The 19,065-nt window shown below is 50.6% G+C and overlaps 1 protein-coding gene across 1 annotated transcript in view; it reads left to right on the top strand.

Moving 5' to 3' along the window:
• The window catches only part of LOC122373722 (dipeptidase 1-like), a 43,066-nt gene that overhangs the window by 16,993 nt on the left and 7,008 nt on the right, over positions 1-19,065 (top strand). Inside the window, exons 3-5 of the mRNA XM_043352060.1 lie at positions 8,933-9,065; positions 14,083-14,233; positions 17,041-17,098. Coding sequence (XP_043207995.1) covers positions 8,933-9,065; positions 14,083-14,233; positions 17,041-17,098 — 342 coding nt within the window. The remainder of the gene's footprint in view (positions 1-8,932; positions 9,066-14,082; positions 14,234-17,040; positions 17,099-19,065) is intronic.

Below are 19,065 nucleotides of genomic sequence, written 5' to 3'. Positions count from 1 at the left end.
AGTGTACTATGTCGAAAAGGTAAGTTCATTTGGAAGCATTGGTAATGTCAATAATTCACGCAACTGTGAATTGACTACCGCAAAAAGTAAAACCGGCTAACTTAGCCATTTTGAAGATATCGTGCTAAAACTTTTGACAGTGGGTCATCGGTATGTGTTCAATCACATGTGTTCCGTTTCTTATTTTTCACTTGAGCACACATGTAAGTTTTGAAGACCATCACAGTAGCAAATGCATCGAAAGATGGATAGTAGTGGGCAAAATATCCTGAATTTGTCGTGCTGCATCGAGTGTTGATGAGAAAATGGGTTTCATTCCAGATTATTGTGGGTAGAGAATACATTGTCTGCACCCACTGGAGAATTATTGTTGGTGCAACTTCACCCACTGCACCCGTGGCTCCTACACTAATAGGCCCATGGATAACGCTTCGGCGATACCTATCGCATAGAGGCTGCAATGTGGCCCTTAGAGTACAGTGTCAGACCCCCAGAGGCCGGCGTTGGACCCAAGGGTCAGCGAAGGGCCTCAAAGGCCCCATATGGGGCCCCAGAGGCTGATGTGGGCCTTCAGAGGCAAATGCGTGACGCCCAAAGATAAGTCTTGGGCCCCCATAGAACATAATACGGCCATCAGTGGCCGGTGTAGAGACCTCATAGGCTAGTTGGGGGCATATAGAGGCCAGTTTAGGGCCCTCAGAGACCTGTACAGGGCCTGCAAAGGGCAGTTTGAGACCATCAGAGACCGACTTGGGCACTCAGATGCTAATGTGGATCCTTACAGGCCAGCATGGGGCCCTCAGAGGTTAGCGTGGCCGCCGTGGGGCCCTTAAAGACCGGCATGGGTCGGCGTTGGACCCCAGAGGCCAGCCTCAAAGGCCAAAGATGGGCCCTCAAAGGTGATGCGGGCCCTAAGAGGCCGGCATTGGGTGTTCAGAATCCAGTGCGGGGCCCTCAGAGGCTAATGTGCGCCCTTACAGCCCAGCAGGCAGCATGGGGCCCTCAGAGGTCAGAATGGGGCCCGGAAAGACTGGCATGGGTCGCCGTTGGACCCCAGAGGCCAGCAGAGGGCCCTCAAAGGCCAAGATGGGCCCTCAGAGGCCGATGCGAGCCCTTAGAGGCCGGTATCAGGTCTTCAGAATTCAGTGCGGGGCCCATAGAGGCTACTGTATGTCCTTACAGGCCAGCATTGGGCCCTCAGAGGTCAGTGTGGGGCCCTAAAAGACCGGCATGGGCCGGCGTTGGACCCCAGAGGCCAGCGGAGGGCCCTCAAAGGCCAAGATGGGCCCTCAGAGGCCGATGCGGGCCCTTGGAGGCTGGCATTGGGTCTTCAGAATCCAGTGCGGGGGGCCTCAGAGGCTAATGTGGGTCCTTATAGGCTAGCATGGGCCCTTAGAGGTCAGTGTGGGGCCCTAAAAGACCGGCATAGGCCGGCGTTGGACCCCAGAGACCAGCGGAGGGCCCTCAAAGACCAAGAGGGGCCCTCAGAGGTCGATCCGGGCTCTTAGTGGCCGACATCGGGTCTTCAGAATCCAGTGCGGGGCCCTCAGAGGCAATTAAAGGCTAGTCTTGAGACAGAAATGAGGCCACCAGAGCCTGTGTGAGGCCCTCAGCCGCCGGTTGGGCCCCTGAGACCGGTTTAGGGGCCCTTAATGGCCAGTGGAGGGCCCTCAGAGATCAACGTGGGTCCTCAGCGGTCAATGTGGGCGCTTGACCGCCACTGAAGGGCCCTCAGAGGTGAGTGTAGGACCCTCGAAGACCGGTATGGGAGCTGTTAATAGCTGGCGTGGGTTTCTCGAGCCTCGTGACAATCGAATACGGGCCAGGGCCCCATACGCCCATGGGGGCCCATCGGTTGTTTGGGGGGGGGGCCAAATGATATGATGGCCCCCCTGATTTGCCTTTGGGGGGGGCCATGGCCCTGATGGCCCCCCCCCCCCGCGACCGCCACTGCCTTCCCGTCCTCCCCGAGTCTCTGACAAGTAATATCCATATCTCTAAGTCTTTTCCTTCATCTGATCCTCCTTTCTCTCACCACCCTTCTCTCTCTCTCTCTCTCTCTCTCTCTCTCTCTCTCTCTCTCTCTCTCTCTCTCTCTCTCTCTCTCTCTCTCTCTCTCTCTCTCTCTCTCTCTCTCTCTCTCTCTCTCTCTCTCTCTCTCTCTCTCTCTCTCTCTCTCTCTCTCTCTCCTCTCTCTCTCTCTCTCTCTCTCTCTCTCTCTCTCTCTCTCTCTCTCTCTCTCTCTCTCTCTCTCTCTCTCTCTCTCTCTCTCTCTCTCTCTCTCTCTCTCTCTCTCTCTCTCTCCTCTCTCTCTCTCTCTCTCTCTCTCTCTCTCTCTCTCTCTCTCTCTCTCTCTCTCTCTCTCTCTCTCTCTCTCTCTCTCTCTCTCTCTCTCTCTCTCTCTCTCTCTCTCTCTCTCTCTCTCTCTCTCTCTCTCCTCTCTCTCTCTCTCTCTCTCTCTCTCTCTCTCTCTCTCTCTCTCTCTCTCTCTCTCTCTCTCTCTCTCTCTCTCTCTCTCTCTCTCTCTCTCTCTCTCTCTCTCTCTCTCTCTCTCTCTCTCTCTCTCTCTCTCTCTCTCTCTCTCTCTCTCTCTCTCTCTCTCTCTCTCTCTCTCTCTCTCTCTCTCTCTCTCTCTCTCTCTCTCTCTCTCTCTCTCTCTCTCTCTCTCTCTCTCTCTCTCTCTCTCTCTCTCTCTCTCTCTCTCTCTCTCTCTCTCTCTCTCTCTCTCTCTCTCTCTCTCTCTCTCTCTCTCTCTCTCTCTCTCTCTCTCTCTCTCTCTCTCTCTCTCTCTCTCTCTCTCTCTCTCTCTCTCTCTCTCTCTCTCTCTCTCTCTCTCTCTCTCTCTCTCTCTCTCTCCTCTCTCTCTCTCTCTCTCTCTCTCTCTCTCTCTCTCTCTCTCTCTCTCTCTCTCTCTCTCTCTCTCTCTCTCTCTCTCTCTCTCTCTCTCTCTCTCTCTCTCTCTCTCTCTCTCTCTCTCTCTCTCTCTCTCTCTCTCTCTCTCTCTCTCTCTCTCTCTCTCTCTCTCTCTCTCTCGTCCGTCCATCTCTTTGTCCGTCTCTCCGTCCGTTCGCCCGCCCTTCCGTCTCTCAGTCCGTCCATCCGTCCGTCCGTTTCTCCATCCGTCCGTCCATCAGTCACTCTCTCCGTCCGTCCGTCATCAGTCTCTTCGTCCGTCCATCCGTCTCTCCGTCCGTCCGTCCGTATCTCCGGAGGTGCAACTTTTCCCAAATAGTTCTTGGAACGTCACACAGTATATCGAACCCACATATTACATAGAGGTGCAACTTTTCAGGTCCCACGTTCACCACGTCCAACGTTCTAACAGGTCCCAATTTTCCTGCCTTTTGGGTCATTGACCTGACCTGGAAGGTCAACCGGTGACCTAGGACCTTAAAATTGGGTATCATCGGCTTCCTCTCGTCACGGGCAACACGCTGGTTTTTTCCGCGAAGCTCTAGCTTGATCAGGAGCAAAACGGCAAGGGGTTATACCTTATACGTTCGCGGCTGGAAAAAAAACACCTATACGGGCGAGGGTCAAGTTAAAAGTATTAATTTGGTTCAAAACGATGATGTAGATAAGTTAGTTATTTAAATCTAAATATCCTATGACGAGAGCGATGGACATTTTTGGTATGCAGTGTTATCCATTGAAAACAGGTCAAAGCTATTGAGTTTTTAATTTAGTGGTCGCCGCTTACTAATCATGCGGCATACACGCCGCACATAACCGCCAATGCCGCAACGCAGCTTAACTTTCGAAGTAAGCATTTAGTCTCACCCGCATTCATATGGTACCCGTCGTGTGTGTCCGAGAATTTCTCTAGTTTCTGAGGAATTTTTCGGGACCCATGCTCTGCTCATACTGCATCCGAATATACGCGGTGGGGCTGGTGTGGATCACTAATAAGATGGAAGGTTACAGTTCTTAGAGTGTTCCGGATATAGCCACTAAGTACTGTCTTTGAGTAGAAGACAGTTCTCGCGATTTTACTTGTTTGATCAGTTTTTCGTGAACGTTGGACGTTGGCAGCATAACATTTTTTAAATGGTAAAAAACAGGTGTTGTCATTAAATATTTAGCACTCAAAATATTATTAACCCTCGCATGTGTGCGGCGTTTGCCAGCTTCTAATGTGTAGGGGGGGGGGGGGTCGGTTGGACCCCCCCCCTTGCCGTTTGGCCCCTGATCGAGCTAGAGCTTCGCGGAAAAAACGAGCGTGTTGCCCGTGACGAGAGGAAGCCGATGATACCCAATTTTAAGGTCCTAGGTCATTGGTTGACCTTCCAGGTCAGGTCAATGACCCAAAGTCGGGAAAATCGGGACCTGTTAGAAAGTCGTAAAGTGTGGCTGCTAAGGGGTTTTTCGGGGTGCTGATCACGAATATCGTGTTGGTTTTGATCACAGATGATGTCTTGAAGCATTTAGACCAGGTCGGGTCAGGTCAGGTCAGGTCAACCAGTAGGCGTCGTGACGGGTATTCGTAGTACGTGTCAACCGCCTCTGACAGCTTCGTAACATGTTACGAAGTCACCAAAACTACTTCTTAAATGTTCAGATGGTTGCTAAATTCGAATTCAGCTCCAAAAACTAGCCTAGAAACATGTAAAACTCGAAAAAGTGACCCGAGGTCACCCGAGGTCACCAAAGGTCAATGACCTGACCTGACCTTCAGGTGACCTTGACACACACGGGAGTAACATCAAATCACATGTTTGAACGTTTGAAACCACGAAAAGCTTGCAAACACGCGACTAGTGCGAGCCGACATACGCGAAATCGCGATTCCGGCCAAACATGGTCTCGGAAAAGAGGTCACAGGTCAAAGGTCATTTGGGTCAGGGTCATGAAATTTTCAGGGTAGGTGTCAAATTGATCAATGCGAGGGTACTGAAAGTTTCGTCGCGATCGGCCGCTTTTTACGCGAGTTATTCGCGAAAAACCATGGGGGGGTCCATCCGACCCCCCCCCCCCTACACATGCGAGGGTTAATTGAACACTTCCATTCAATATGCATTAAAATGATGTGTTGTATTCATCACATACGAGTAAAATATAAGCCCATGCACCGTAGACCCAGCAACAACATCTATGAGTTTGGCAAATGCTTGAGAATCCGGAATGGTCTCGAAATGGTTTTAGAAGTAAAACAGATATTTTAAAAGATCTTTCAGAAATTGTATCATTTAAGTTTTGTTTGGCCCGCCGATATGACATGCATAGCGCTCCCTCGGGTGGTATTTCGTGCCTCAGACTCTGCACGTTCTCTTTCTAGCTGATGTTCCATCGAACACAAAAGCCGGAACACACGGAAATGGCATCATTTTCCCGAGTGTTCAACGGAGAGGGGGGACTCACACAAATGTCAATTTGTGATACAGCCATCCCGGATATGCTAACATCGTTCTCTTGTGCATGTTTTGGCGGCCTTCTCTGTGGTTGTCGAGATTTGATGAGATAGGTTGATCTTGAAGTAAAGAGTTGAAAATTGGAGTTTTATCTGAAGAGATGGAAACTCAATGCAGTGGCGCGGGAACCGGGGGGGCTAGCGGGGGCTGAGCCCCCCCTAGCTTTTCGGCTGGGGGGGGCTCGTAATGTATTTGAGCCCCCCCCCCCCACCCCCCCAGCTGGAGGAATCGAAATCGGAAATCTACCAACATAATTTCATAGATTCATACATAGGCGTGGGAACCGGGGGAGGGGGCAGTGGGGGAAGCTTGCCCCCACAACTCTGCGGCCGTGGGGGCGGTGCCTCACAACGTTTCATGAGGCCAGGAACCGTTGGGCAGCTTGTCCTCCCCAAATTAGGGGTTGTGGGTCACAAAGGAAGAAAGCATGTTAGTGAAAAATCCACCTATTTCACTGGCTCGGCAACTCATTTGGCAGATTAAAACCTTTATTCCAGGTTGCCAAAACGGTAGTTTCTTCACTCAGCTGAGACGGAATACCTCACTTTTTGAAAATATTTTCGTGTTTTTTGTTGTTGAAAAGGCCAAGGTCTGAAAAATAAGTGGCCTAAAACCGGTGAGAAAACTAGATTTGGGAGTACCCTAGGTTGATTTCTTTTATGGTTCAGCCCCCCCAGTCTGAAAGAAGTTCCCGCGCCACTGACTCAATGTCACCACTGACAGGTGCACCAGGTAGTAAAATGCATTGAGAATGAGGTAGATTACTCAGAATAGTTAAACCACAGCATTCACACGGTAACTCTCTCCCTCATGCATATTCTAACGCGGTCGGACGACGTGCATTGTCCATTAGGATGGAACATGTCCGAATTGCACCACCCGTCCGGCGTTTGTGCAACTTACTGTCTTCATCAGAGGCGGTTCAATTGTCCGAGCTGACCCTAACGGGCGCCGACGAGCGTCGAGACGCCGAGCCCGCGCTACAAACGTCGCCGTCCTGCGCTACAAACGTCTCCGTCCTCCACTCAGTAGGGGCCGGACGCTGAGACATCGTCCCAAATGGCATCAGCTTACAGGCGTGCCAGACATGTTTAGTCCGTCATTTCTACCGCTAACGCTGTGCCGCAGAGTTTAGGACTGTGTACGTTATAACCGAGTCGGCGGCTATGTAGCAGTAGGGGGTGATTTCGGTACAAATGGAACGGTTATCTGTGGAGTTACGAGTTGAAATAGGATTCAGCCGGCTCCCTGAAGAGTGATTGTGTTATCTCCACTGTGATGCTGCACTGTTTAAATGCAGTTGCATGACCGTTGACCCGCTGACTTATGAGGTGTGTGTCGTAGTGTTTTCGCAGCATAGGAAAGAGCCCTTTCGCGTAATGATATCAATTCAACAATGAAATCCATACCGATGCTAAGAATCCCAATGCCAGGTGTAGTTTTATAGGACGTTTTACTTAAATGAAGCGGTAAAAATGAACCTGAAAAATGAAAAAAAAACGGTACTTAAATGAACCTACCTAGAATTGACTTCAAATAAATGGAAATATGCCTATCAAAAATGACATTTTTGCCACAGAAGTAGAAAAATTGATGAAACACCCAAATCAGGCGTGAGACAAAGATGCAGATGGAATGCTGTTTAAAAGCAGACACCCCGACAAGAATATTACCAGATGAGTCAGAAATCATTTCATATTTCAATAAGCCGTATATATCTTTTGCCACAATTATGCGGATTGGTGGCATCGCATCACAATGCACAAACGTACCCCCTTTCAGTTGCACTTTTCACGGGAGATCACCGATTATCATGATGGCCGCCTGTAAGACGCTGTGCGGTATATCTGGTCCCGAAACCGGCGGACATAGCTCGCTGCTCCTTGACGGAGACATTCTCCTGATGGACGACGGTCTCCGTCCGCAGCTTATGAACAGAACTCTGCATTTTACAGTCGGAAACCAATACCGGCAGTGCCCCGTTTCATTTTTACGCCCTCTTTTATGGAGACACGACTCATCAACATGCACCAACTTTAAACTCTAAACACGGGCTATACGACTAAGGACCCTGCCGCTCTTCAGAACTAAGCAGCTGGAGTCTGTCTCTTCTCCAGGACCCCCAGCTGGAACCCCAGCCCTCCAGAACCCCAGCGGATACCCCAGTGCCCCTGGGATTCCATGACAGCACCTGCAGCCGTCAGGGACTCCCTGTCACTATACCCATCCCTCAGAGAGACCCTCAGTCGTTACACCCAGCCCTCAGAGGGACCCCAGTCGTTACACCCTGCCCCCAGAGGGACCCCAGTCGCTACACCCACAGCCCACCAGGACCCCCAGTCGGGTGACACCGGTTCTCTGACGCGCAGACTCACACCGGACCCATCATTCTGTCATATGGAGCCGCTCTGCATGGGGCCGGTCCATGCGGCACGTTCCCACGACTTCTCATCAGCGCTCGGCGCCGCCCACTGCCGCACCCCTCCCCCAGCCCCCCCCCCCCCTCTGCGCCGCGTCGGCAGACGACCCGGCCATTTCTACAGCGGCGGTCTATCTTTGCGGCAGACTCGGGCGGACCACTATCAGAATAAGATTTTGAGAGGTACTCAATGGTGCTCCGTTTTCAATTAGTTTGAAATGTTTCCGAGATGGTGTGATATCTTCAGAAGTTGATTGAACTCCGATGGGTGTTCGCTGATCCAATGATGACGAACATCCTTCTCTGATAAAGAACGGGAAATTTAAAAGCGTCTGACATTAATTTGCTAAGATAGCGCCACTTGCAGGCCTTTTCGCGATGGTTGATTACAAAAAAAAAAAATGCTCGATACCCCTACAGCAATACTAACTAACAATACTAACTACAGCGATACTAACAGCTTCACTAGACAAGGACAAAACTGATAATCAAAGTGATGGAGCTCAATAAATGGTGGTCTAACCGTAGGCCTAACCCTTAATAACATACAGACTAGCGATAATACATAATCGGCAACCAGTTATGCACCAAGGATGAAATAAGAAAAAGATGAAATACATGAAAAATCAGCGTAAGATATCCGATAAAAGGTGCAGCATGATGATAAACTGACTTGATATTTTGGGGTAAGCTGACTTGATGTCTCATGTCCGTCGATTTCCGTTCCAATGCCGGAGAAAATTCACGGACGGACGGCCCTTCGTTTCAGCTCTGTATGGATAACTAGCGGACACCCATCATGCATCTCCGTTTCAGTTCTGAAGTGTGTACCACGAGATAACCCTTCTCCTCCATTCCAGCTCTGGAGTTCCTATATCCTAGCGAATGCCCGTCCCCTCCATTTCAGTTCTGGAGTATCCGTGTGTGGTGGATCCCGTCTCCGTTACATTTTTGGAGCATACATTGACAGACGCCCAGCTCCCTCCGTTTCAGTTCTAGAGTGTAACTAAATTAACTATGCAAATATTCACAGATTCCCGCCCCCCTCCGTTTCAGTTCTGAAACTATATATATCCTGACAGACGCCCGTTTCTCTTCGTTTCAGTTCTGGAGTATATACGTGCCGTGCGGCGCGCAGTACCTGGACGCCGTGCAGATTGCCCTAGAGCAGATCGACACTGTACGGCGAATGGTGCAGCGGTACCCTTCTCACACCGCGCTGGCTACATCTGCAGACGGTGAGAGTGCAGCAAAACTCACTACGTGAGAGTCGTATCACAATGTGAGCTCACCTAGCGCCATATAACTCACTAGGTGAGAGCAGTGTCACAGCAGCGGTACCCTTCTCACACGGCCCTGGCCACCTCCGCAGACGGTGAGAGTGCTGAAACGCATTGGGTGAGAGCTGTGCCAGAGGTGAGAGTGGTTAACTCATTGGGTGAGAGCAGAGCTGTGCCTCAGGGTGAGAGTCTCATAGCCTGAGTAATGCACAATTATCTGTGCGATTAGTCTCATTGTCAATAGCCAATCATCTATTGCTTGGTTTGGGTTGAGGTAGCCTTCTCTGACGCCATATCAGAACAATTCTGATATAATTTTGAGTGGGAGATGGCTGCGGCGGTCACCGGTCTGCGTGCCGTCGGGGCTTTAGCACTATCCTGTTTGAGAGGCGGATTCCGGGACGGCAGAACGGTCACCCCAGGGAGGGATCAGGATCCTCTCCATAGGCTCAGTGGCCGGCGACCGTCCAGACCCTGCGCAGACGTGGGGTTCGGAGAAAGAATAAAACGGATCAGGGCATATAAAAGTCTAAAAATGACATCTGATAAACGTAGACATGGAATAAAGTCGGTACTTACGCCGGGTATAAATTGTTTTTGCACTTGGAGACAGCATCAGAACGTCAGTAAAAAGCCGCTTACCTGACTTTCTCTAAGTGCTCTGAGCTACCAACATTAACTTAGTTTGATTAAAGTCTCATGGGCCGTCTCCTAGAAGCCGTGCTCTGTTCCACCGCCCACAAACTTTGACATAAAAACATCTGCCTCGGACGTTTTCTCCGTCGACCAGGGCCTGTCCGGGGGCGGGAAGAGGGCGAGATTTATACGGCGCACGACACTGGCCCGCCTGGCCTGGACAGCCTAAGCTAATTACTGTTCACGAGCCGAGTCTTGAGTCGTTGCACGGCGGAGTGGATCTGGCGAGCCGTCCGGCTGCGCCCGGCGCATCGTTAACTAACGACGAACGTGAGCAACGCCCTCGGCCGTCGGGCCCGACGACTTTACGAGCCGCCTGTAGTTCCACTCGAGTCGACAGACACTCGACGGCAGTCTGCAGCTCCCACTCGGCTGCCGACAGCCGCCTGCAGCTCCACACAACCACCGTCTGCAGCTCGGCTGGTCAGTCAACAGCAGTCTGTAGAGTCTCACGACAATAGACAGCGGACTGCAGATTGGCTGGACAGCAGTCTACACTGCACAGCAGTCTGTAGGTCCACTCGAAGGCATTCTGTGGACTGACTCGACAGCAGTTTGCAAGGCATATTGTTCGAAAAACTCGGATGTTGCCTCGCACCACGTGTCAAACGTGAGACACTTGTCTTTTTGCATAAAAATGAAGACCCAATTGCGTGAGCACATGATCGATGTCCAGGTTCAATGATGTTTTGTGTTTCGATTGATGATTGCAGTACTGCAGTAGCACGGCTGTTTATCCTTCACAAGGAGGTGAACGAGAGAATGCGCCATACAGCCGGCGCTGCTGCCTCTGGTTGTTGACAACAATCTTGTTTGTAGTTTCCATTCTGTCCAAAGTGCCAATCCACAGCCGCATTGTCTCAATACAGCCAGCGTAAATTTGACTTCAGCACTCCTGTGATGACCGAAAAATCTGAAACAAAATACCGGTGGCATCGTAAATAAGACGTCACGAGACGGAAGGGGATGAGAAGACTATACAGACGAAGGCTCACCGTCCGACGTCTCGGATCGACAACCCCTCTTCAATATGTGCTGTATTCAAGCGCCCCTATCAAACATCAGGTGCTTCCACAGTCGTAACTTCCCATGGTATTCATCAAGCCTTCGGGACAATTTTGATCATTAAAAAAAAACATACCTCCTCGTAAGGGAAACTTCAGCTTTTTAGACTCGCACGTAGGTTCTCGCGCGATTTGTATGCTTTCGCGATGTTAATAATAGCATGTGCCTGGGTCAACCCTCGGAAGTTTTAGTTGGAGTAATTTCGACAGCCCCTAAATGTTCTGTCATGAGTAGCTTAGCTACACACAAGGTTTTACTGGCTATAGTTTCGCTTGGTGTTGGATATATGCCAGACCTGTTCATTCTCAATCGATCGGGGTTAGCTACCGATTAGCAATCAACGTCCGGAAGCAATCCTACCGCCTATGTTGCCGACCGGATAACGACTGCTTCCGACCAGCTGTAATCCGAATCCCACGGGTAGGTATAAATATATCGGTTACTCTAAGGGGACTTCGATTCTGATGAGGCTAAGTATGATGAAAACCATCAGAGGCACGTCACAGGCGAAGCCGCAAAGCCCTACTATTATACCGTAATTATTTTGGCATCCAAGCGATGCAAAAATAATGGCGGCAGATGAGGCACAAAGAAAGCCTAATCTGATGGAAAAAATATGCGACTGCATTGGCATTGAATGCAGTGACAGTGGCACCGAACTCCTGGCTGTGCTGGTGGCATGAACATTGGTGACGGCATCGCCCAGGCTTTTAGCGTATTTCAGCCATGCGAATAAAATGAGGCATTCTATTTTTTTTTTTTTGTGAAAACTTGCAATAAAATGCTTTGGCAATCAAGTAACTGTTGGTGATACTTCACTACCAACGCTGCACGCGCGAGCAGCGCCACAAAAGACCCACTAGCACAGCGGGTTGACGTAAAGGCTGGTTCACAGCTCACCCTCCGTATCCGCCGGCTTCCCAGGGCCGTCCGATATCGGCTGGCCAACCTGCCTTTTCCGCCGGCCCATACGTCTTGGCAGCGCGCTGGCCGGCCGGCCGGTCCGTCGCACAGCCCGTCGGCCGACCAGTCTATTGTTGGCCGCTATTGGCCACGCTCGATCGTCGTCTCAGTACCGCCCGCGGCCACCGACCTCGCCACCATGGCCGATGACCTCTGATGACCTCATCTGACCGCCGCCAGCGGCGACCGGCGCGGTGGTCGCGACGCCAGAACCGCCGTCAGCCCCCGAGGAATACTCGTAAATCCCGCAATAAGCTGGTATTCGCGTCTGGTGTGTACCAACAAACTACAGCAAGCAGAAAACTTTCTACATCGGGAATGTCTGGAATCTCGGACAGAAACTTTTCTAAAAAAACAAGTTTTTGTTATTCCACCAGCGGCACGCTGCACGCAGCTGTGCCGATGGCATGTTATGAATCTTTCCAGCCGGAAACGATTCGCGGTGCTATCCTCAGCAGGCTGAGCTGGTTCACAATGGTCCCATCTTTTCGTCCACATGAGACCTGAAAGGCCAGGGAGGCGGCCGGGGTGTCTCCATCAGACCACGGGCCGAGTAGCAGCCAGCACCAACGCCGGCGGTCGGCGTCGAGCCGTGTTTTAGCTGGAAATGAGTAGGGAGCTAATTAAATCCGGCTGATTTGAATGGCCTAATCGAATTCAGCGGAGCTCGTTAGTTGCGTTGGAATTGACCGCCAAAACGCCAGCGTCGGTCTGGAATGCTAATGCATCAACTGGTGCTAATCGGGCTCTTCTGGCTTAAAACGCAAGAATGCACTAATGATAGATGATGGAAGCAGTTGACATGTTCATTTGCATATATCACAAGAACTAAGGTTCATGAGGTATCATTCCAGCCGTTCCGTGTCGACCTTGGCGACAAAAGCTATCCATCATGCTACCGATTGCCTCCAAGAAGCATCGATTTTGCTTTCAGGAGGCCCATTCGGCTTTAAGAATGGCTGATTGGACCTCCATTTGTCAAATCTCGCCGAGCCGTGGCCCGGTTCGGCCCCGCTAGTTTCGGCTCACACCGATTCCGGCCAGCTCAGCGGTCTCCCGTGTCCAGAAGGCATCAGCTCCCAGTCGGCCGGCCAGACGGGCCGCCACAGCCGCCGACTTGGCTTCGGAGGCGCGTGGGATGGCGGGCGGGCACGCCATCCGATCGGCACACCACTCTGTTGCCGAGGCTGTCCGGTGTGCCGCTCTCCGGTCACGGAAGGAGACCTTCTCTCCGCAGCCCGACAAACCCTGCACGGATGCTGGAAACAAACAGTCGACCGCGGTTCTGCGGAAAATAGCGCTGCATTTTTAGTTGAAAGCGATGCGGGATATTTGTTTTAGTTGAGGCTGAATTTCTCAGAATTTTCCCGCTGAGAAATTCAGCTAGGACGGGTTGACAAACATCCGCGACTGGCGGAGACATTCACAGATGACTGATATAAATACTAATAACGACTTACCCAAAACGGGCCTCACAGAACGGACTCTCCGACCCGGCCTGGGCCACGGCGAGCTCGAAATGTTCTGGATCATGAGACCGCTCTGAAGCGAGCCAACGGCCACAGTTGGGGCCGAACGTCCTTTTCCGGCTGCGGAGTCCCATTTGGCATTGTCGAACCGAGCGGCCCGATAAGGTTAGGGCCGGCACTAACCGACAGTGACAGAATGGAGTCCGGTCCGGCGGTCCATCGATCCCTGTAGCGATAGCACGGACATGGGGAGATTCCGCCACTGAATTCGAAAGGTGCGGACTAATAATGCCCGCGGCCGTTAGCGATATCATTGAGCTCGGTGATCCCGACTGATTGATGCCAGTAGCGAGCGCTGAAATTTATGCGGATGGAAGCGTCGCATGTCATCATGGCTAGTCAGAATCGCTGACAAATTGTGGCCTGAAATAAGCTTATGTCATGGCCTGACTATGCAATGTATAGTTTGGTTGGCTCGGAATGATTCATCAGTGCATTGATCCTATGATAGATGAGATTGTCCAACAGATGAGTTATTGGTGTGACGAGCCGAGTGACCAAATATGTCTGTCTCGTTCAAGCCATCCATTCTCTGAAAAACTATGTAGACGCTGCTCTCATCGCAAGTAATTTGCCCATTTTCTTATAAAAAATAAAAAAAACAATTCAACAGGTTTACGCCACGAAACTTACTAACACTTCAAGATAATTATTTAATATTCATTCCCATAATGCCGTGACCCCAGGCCCCTCCCGCTGACCGCTCTTCCATATACCGGCAGAGATTCTGGAGATCCACAAAGGAGGCCGAATGGCCAGTCTGCTCGGTGTTGAGGGAGGTCACGCCATCGCCAGCAGTTTGTCTGTTCTGAGGAGTTTTCACGACCTGGGAGCCCGTTACCTGACCCTCACACACACCTGCAGTACACCATGGTGAGTAATCACGGGATCTGCTGGAAACCATGGTAGCGATCACGGAATTGTAGGAAACCATGTTGAGTGAGAAATCACCTAAAACACATCGTGGTAAGTTAGCACATGGCCTGCAGTACACCGCGGGTCCGTGGTATCGAGTGGCCTTAAGTACGCCATGGTAGGTAGTCAGGTGACCTGCAGCACATCCTGGTTTGTGATCACATGAACATGCACGCACCTGAGTGCACATTTGTTTTCTCATATCAACGTCAACACACCCCTGAAGGCAGTGCATCCGTTGATTTCAAAATTGTTCGCGCGACCTTTTCGTAATAAGTAACTCCACGGAGAGAAGCCGACGTTGTCTCATGATTCTTCCTCTGTTCAGTCTATATTGGACCTGAGACTGAACCGGTATTGGATTACAAGAGTCGCTCAAATATTGGGTCTGCTCGCCTCACAGACCGAAATCCCCTTTATTGGCGAAGTTTGGCTTCTCCTTCACCATACTGGACATTTCAGTACGGGCGACTCTCACCACACTGCGGGCCGCCGCGCTGACAAAAGTGGCGAGAGGTCACTGTCGCTCAGCGGAGAGGTCACTGTTTGTCGAGAAGGGAGAGGTCACTGCGGAGAGGTCATTTCTGTCCAGTAACGAGAGGTCACCGAAGAAAAGGCATTCTGGCCCATCGAGGCAGCCACCATCGTCCAATTGGCAAAGGTCACTGCCGTCGATGGGCAGAGGTCACTGTCATCCATTAGGGAGAAGTCACTGAAGATCACTGGGCGAAGGTCAATGCGGGGGCGGTAATCACTGTGCGCTGTAACTGTCGTCCTGTGCTTTGCTAACTCAACTTTGTTTTATCCATGAGTTGATTAATTTTTGCTTCCAGAGCTAAATAATGTGAACATAGCACCAGCTTTACGTTGCCATCCTACCAGTGACGAGTACGCGTGCGATGTTTTGCCCATTCCTACTTTGTGCAGCCGCCCCCGATCTCAGCCAAGAAAAAACAGCCCTCGCTTTTAGCGTTCCGTGACTTCTTTCGTTTGATCTTCAGTTTAAATTCAGCGGTCCAAATGTCAACATCGATAAAACACAGTTGCCGCAGCTGGAAAGTCAATGAAATGTATCGTTTCATCTGATGGTGGGAGCTGAACTTTTGAGAGGGACGCACGCTGAAATGGAAAGGCGGGAACTGAAAAATATGGCTACTCATTGTGTACACTGCTCAGGGAGGTACGCTTTCAGTGAGGCAGGACCTGATAGCAGGACCTAGAAATAACGGCAACCCTGCAGCTGGCGCTACTGTCGATTCTACATAGTCGCTCTTTCCCTTTATTCGTTTAGAATTCCATGTAACACCAAACCAGCGTTAATCATGCCTCGTATAAGACCCATGCCTGCATTTTGTCATGGCGCTAGTATACGACTTTCTGCCACACAATAACTACACTGGCTGTGAGCGATCGGCGGCGCGCCACTTATGTCGCGCCATGTGTGTGCTGCGCCAGCCTGGCCGCCCTATATTTGCCGCAATGGCCGCCGCTACTCTTATTATGGAGTCATGAGATGCACCAGCGACCGTAACGTAGCTAGGTGACTCCTTCCGAGCACAAACATATTAGTTTATTGCACATTGCTGCAAATGCATGCATTAGCAGGCATGCGTAAATACATGTAGTGGCCATTTACTTCTAATTGTACTTAAGGCACTAGCGGATCAAGAAAGGCGGTCTTTGACGCCGAGGACGGAGATAACCCCAAAAACATATCTCCGAATTGAAAAAAAACTCATCGAATTTCGATTCCTTAACGCACTACGCAGTTTAAAAGAAACCTTTCCTAACATAAAAGAAGTTGTTAACTTTTTGTTTGATTCTAAAAAAAAACGCAAATTTTCGCCGATTTCAGGCTCTGCGGGGGGGGGGGGGGGAGCATCCCAATGCTGCAAAAACCTAATAAACCTTCACACGCGGGCCGTCATATAATTGCAGCTATACATGGATCATCTATCAAAGTAAATATAGCTGCACCTACGCAGATCGCTACATTGACGGATCTCGCATATATTTACACCTCACACACCTGGGTCTCTTGGGTAAGGCACCACCCACGCTGACGTCACCGGATGCCCCTGATGACGTCACGGCGGGTCAGCTGAGCCGCGGGGACGGCAAGTGGGCGTGGTACTACGCTCCTGCTGTCGGGCCGCAGACAAAGCACTACGGTCTGAGCAGTAATGGATGATTATGTAGGAAGTCAGCTGAGCGCGGTGCTAGTCATACAAACGATACCCACGCATGCCAGCCGCTGCAAGACTTGGCAAGGCAAAGCGAACTATTGTGTTTGGGTTGTCGGTTGACGCTTTGATGTTAATTTCGTGTGTCATCGGTTATTACATGCGTACGATGTTGGTGATGGTAGATTAACCTCAAAGGATTACTGCCGGTGATACATGGATCGTGTACTGTGGCGTTCGCCAGTATCGTAATTAGCTATCGTTTCCACCATAACCATATTCACAGTTCCGCGTATACGGTTATTGGAGACGCTAATGCGTCTCAATGCTTGGCACCTCCTAATGATCTACCATCGGATAATGGGGGGAATTTTCTGAAGGCGCCAATAACTACATATATAGGCTCTTGCGGAAAGTTGTACAACGCACTTACAGGACTATGAGCTTCCTTGGATGCTGAAGCTGAACATTTGAGCAAGATTGTTGCAATAATCTCGCAGTATAGGAAATGTGTTTTTTATGTATAAAAAAATACGAATTTGTATACAAATTCGTATTAACGCTGTGACTGATGTGTTCCAGGTCGGAGTACTCGGAGGTTCCATCTCTGCAACAGCGAGGTCTCACAGAGTTTGGTGAGGTAAGAACGCCTCCACGCGTGACCCCGGTCTAAGTTGGTGCACTCGGTAGACAAGCTTCCTACCGTCTTTTCCCTACCCATCTGACTTTTTATTCAGGCACATGATTTAGTTGATCAATGTCACCCATGTGCCTTCTTCAGTTCTCAGCTGGTAAAGCTGCTAGATCAGTTTTGCCTGTCTCTTCTAGTGTGACAAATTTCTCAACTTCGCACCTAAGACGGCAGAACATCTCTTACAAAACCTCGCCTGTTTATCCCTGGCTTGCCATCGGTGACCAAAGCCATCGCCATCCTCCTATCAAGTCCGCCGCCACCCACCACCAACATCTTCCATCTCCCACCGCCGGTGTCTCCCTGAATAGAGCGTAAATGGATAGTGGATACCCCTGCAGCACCGGCGGTCGGGTCTACGGCAGCTCGCGCGGGCGATGGGGTGGCGGCGGCGGCGGCGCTACCCTTTGATGGCTATTTACGGTATCGGCGACGACAGATTTATGTCTGCGCCGCACACACCATCAGCCAAATGAGAGGGAGGGGCGCCGCCATTGGTGGAGTGACAGACGCCGCAGTAACTCCTCCGCTCTCCCTTTTCCTGTTGCTCTTTACGGTCTATGCCGCTATCTCTTTATCCTTGCGCGCCTACCTTCTCTCTCTCCCTCTCCCCCCTCTCTCTCTCCCTCTCTCCCCCTCTCTCTCTCTCTTTCTATCTCTCTCTCTCTCTCTCTCTCTCTCTCTCTCTCTCTCTCTCTCTCTCTCTCTCTCTCTCTCCTCTCTCTCTCTCTCTCTCTCTCTCTCTCTCTCTCTCTCTCTCTCTCTCTCTCTCTCTCTCTCTCTCTCTCTCTCTCTCTCTCTTCCAGTCAAACAGATCCAATTGCCATCTGACGATGGATCCAATGGCCATTTTTGTCTCTTTATTAAATTTAACTGAGTTTCGTTCAGTCTATTTTCGAGAAAAGTTGTGCTGTAATAGGTCGAACTGTTTAACTCTGCGGCAGCCTCACTTTCACCCATCTTTTAAAGCTGAACATTTTGTTGCCCTACGAGCGATGGTGTTGCTACTGGTGCTAAAAAGAACATAAAAGGTGCATTTGGGCATTTCTTTCCTCACACTTAATGTACGCGAAGCTCGTAAATTGAAAAGACACACCTCTAAACTCCGATCGGTTAACTAAAGAGTGGTTCTAAAAACAAAAGAGCGACGAACATTGGGCCCAAAGGGGAAGAACAGAACTATATACTTTGGTATGTTTTTGTAAACGCAACCCACCACGATGCCGTCACACTTCCATCTCACTTGTTTTATATTTGGGCTAGGGGTCCGGGTGGCCACTTGCACTGGCCCGGGCATGACACTGAACAGTACCTACACGCATCTTCCACTTCCTCAAAGAGCCATCTAAAACTTTAAATTTCTAACGACTTACGCAAACTGCATTCCTTACGCATACTTGTGTATGCCTTGTCTTGGTCAACGCGACTGGACAATGACATGAAGCCTCAAAACAGCCACAGGTGATGAACATCACCAAAGGTGTTCCGACAGCCAGCCTCCGCTAGAAGCTCCAGGTTTGCTGACAAATGCCTGCATTCAGCGGAGAAGCAGCGGTGTCTAGACAGCATTTGTGGCAACGTCACGCCAGTTTGTCCTCCTGCCCCGATGTCGAGTGCACCTATCAATACCGGCCCGGCCTGTGGTGTTTTTCCTGTTTGTTTCTCCGTTCGTGGCGACCGAAAGACATCGTCGGCCCTCTTCAGATATGGAGGAGAACCGGAAAGCAATGAAGCGTGCTCCCGCCAGTGTGATATCGATGGCCGCTTCGTTTCTCGGGGATTTGCAGGAAAGAAAGGCAAAGGAAATGGTGTGATGTTTGTTGATGTTTTTACGTTTTCTTTTTCCCCCTGACCTACTGCAGCTAAGGTTGTGTGCTTAACTCGACCACACGTCGCATGGCTGCCAGCTTACTGCA

The sequence above is a fragment of the Amphibalanus amphitrite genome, unplaced genomic scaffold (assembly GCF_019059575.1).
Source record: "Amphibalanus amphitrite isolate SeventyFive unplaced genomic scaffold, NRLGWU_Aamphi_draft 001542F_arrow, whole genome shotgun sequence".
In the NCBI taxonomy this organism is placed as follows: domain Eukaryota; kingdom Metazoa; phylum Arthropoda; class Thecostraca; order Balanomorpha; family Balanidae; genus Amphibalanus; species Amphibalanus amphitrite.
Note: the sequence above shows the minus strand (reverse complement) of the source record. Positions and strands in the feature narration are given on the sequence as shown.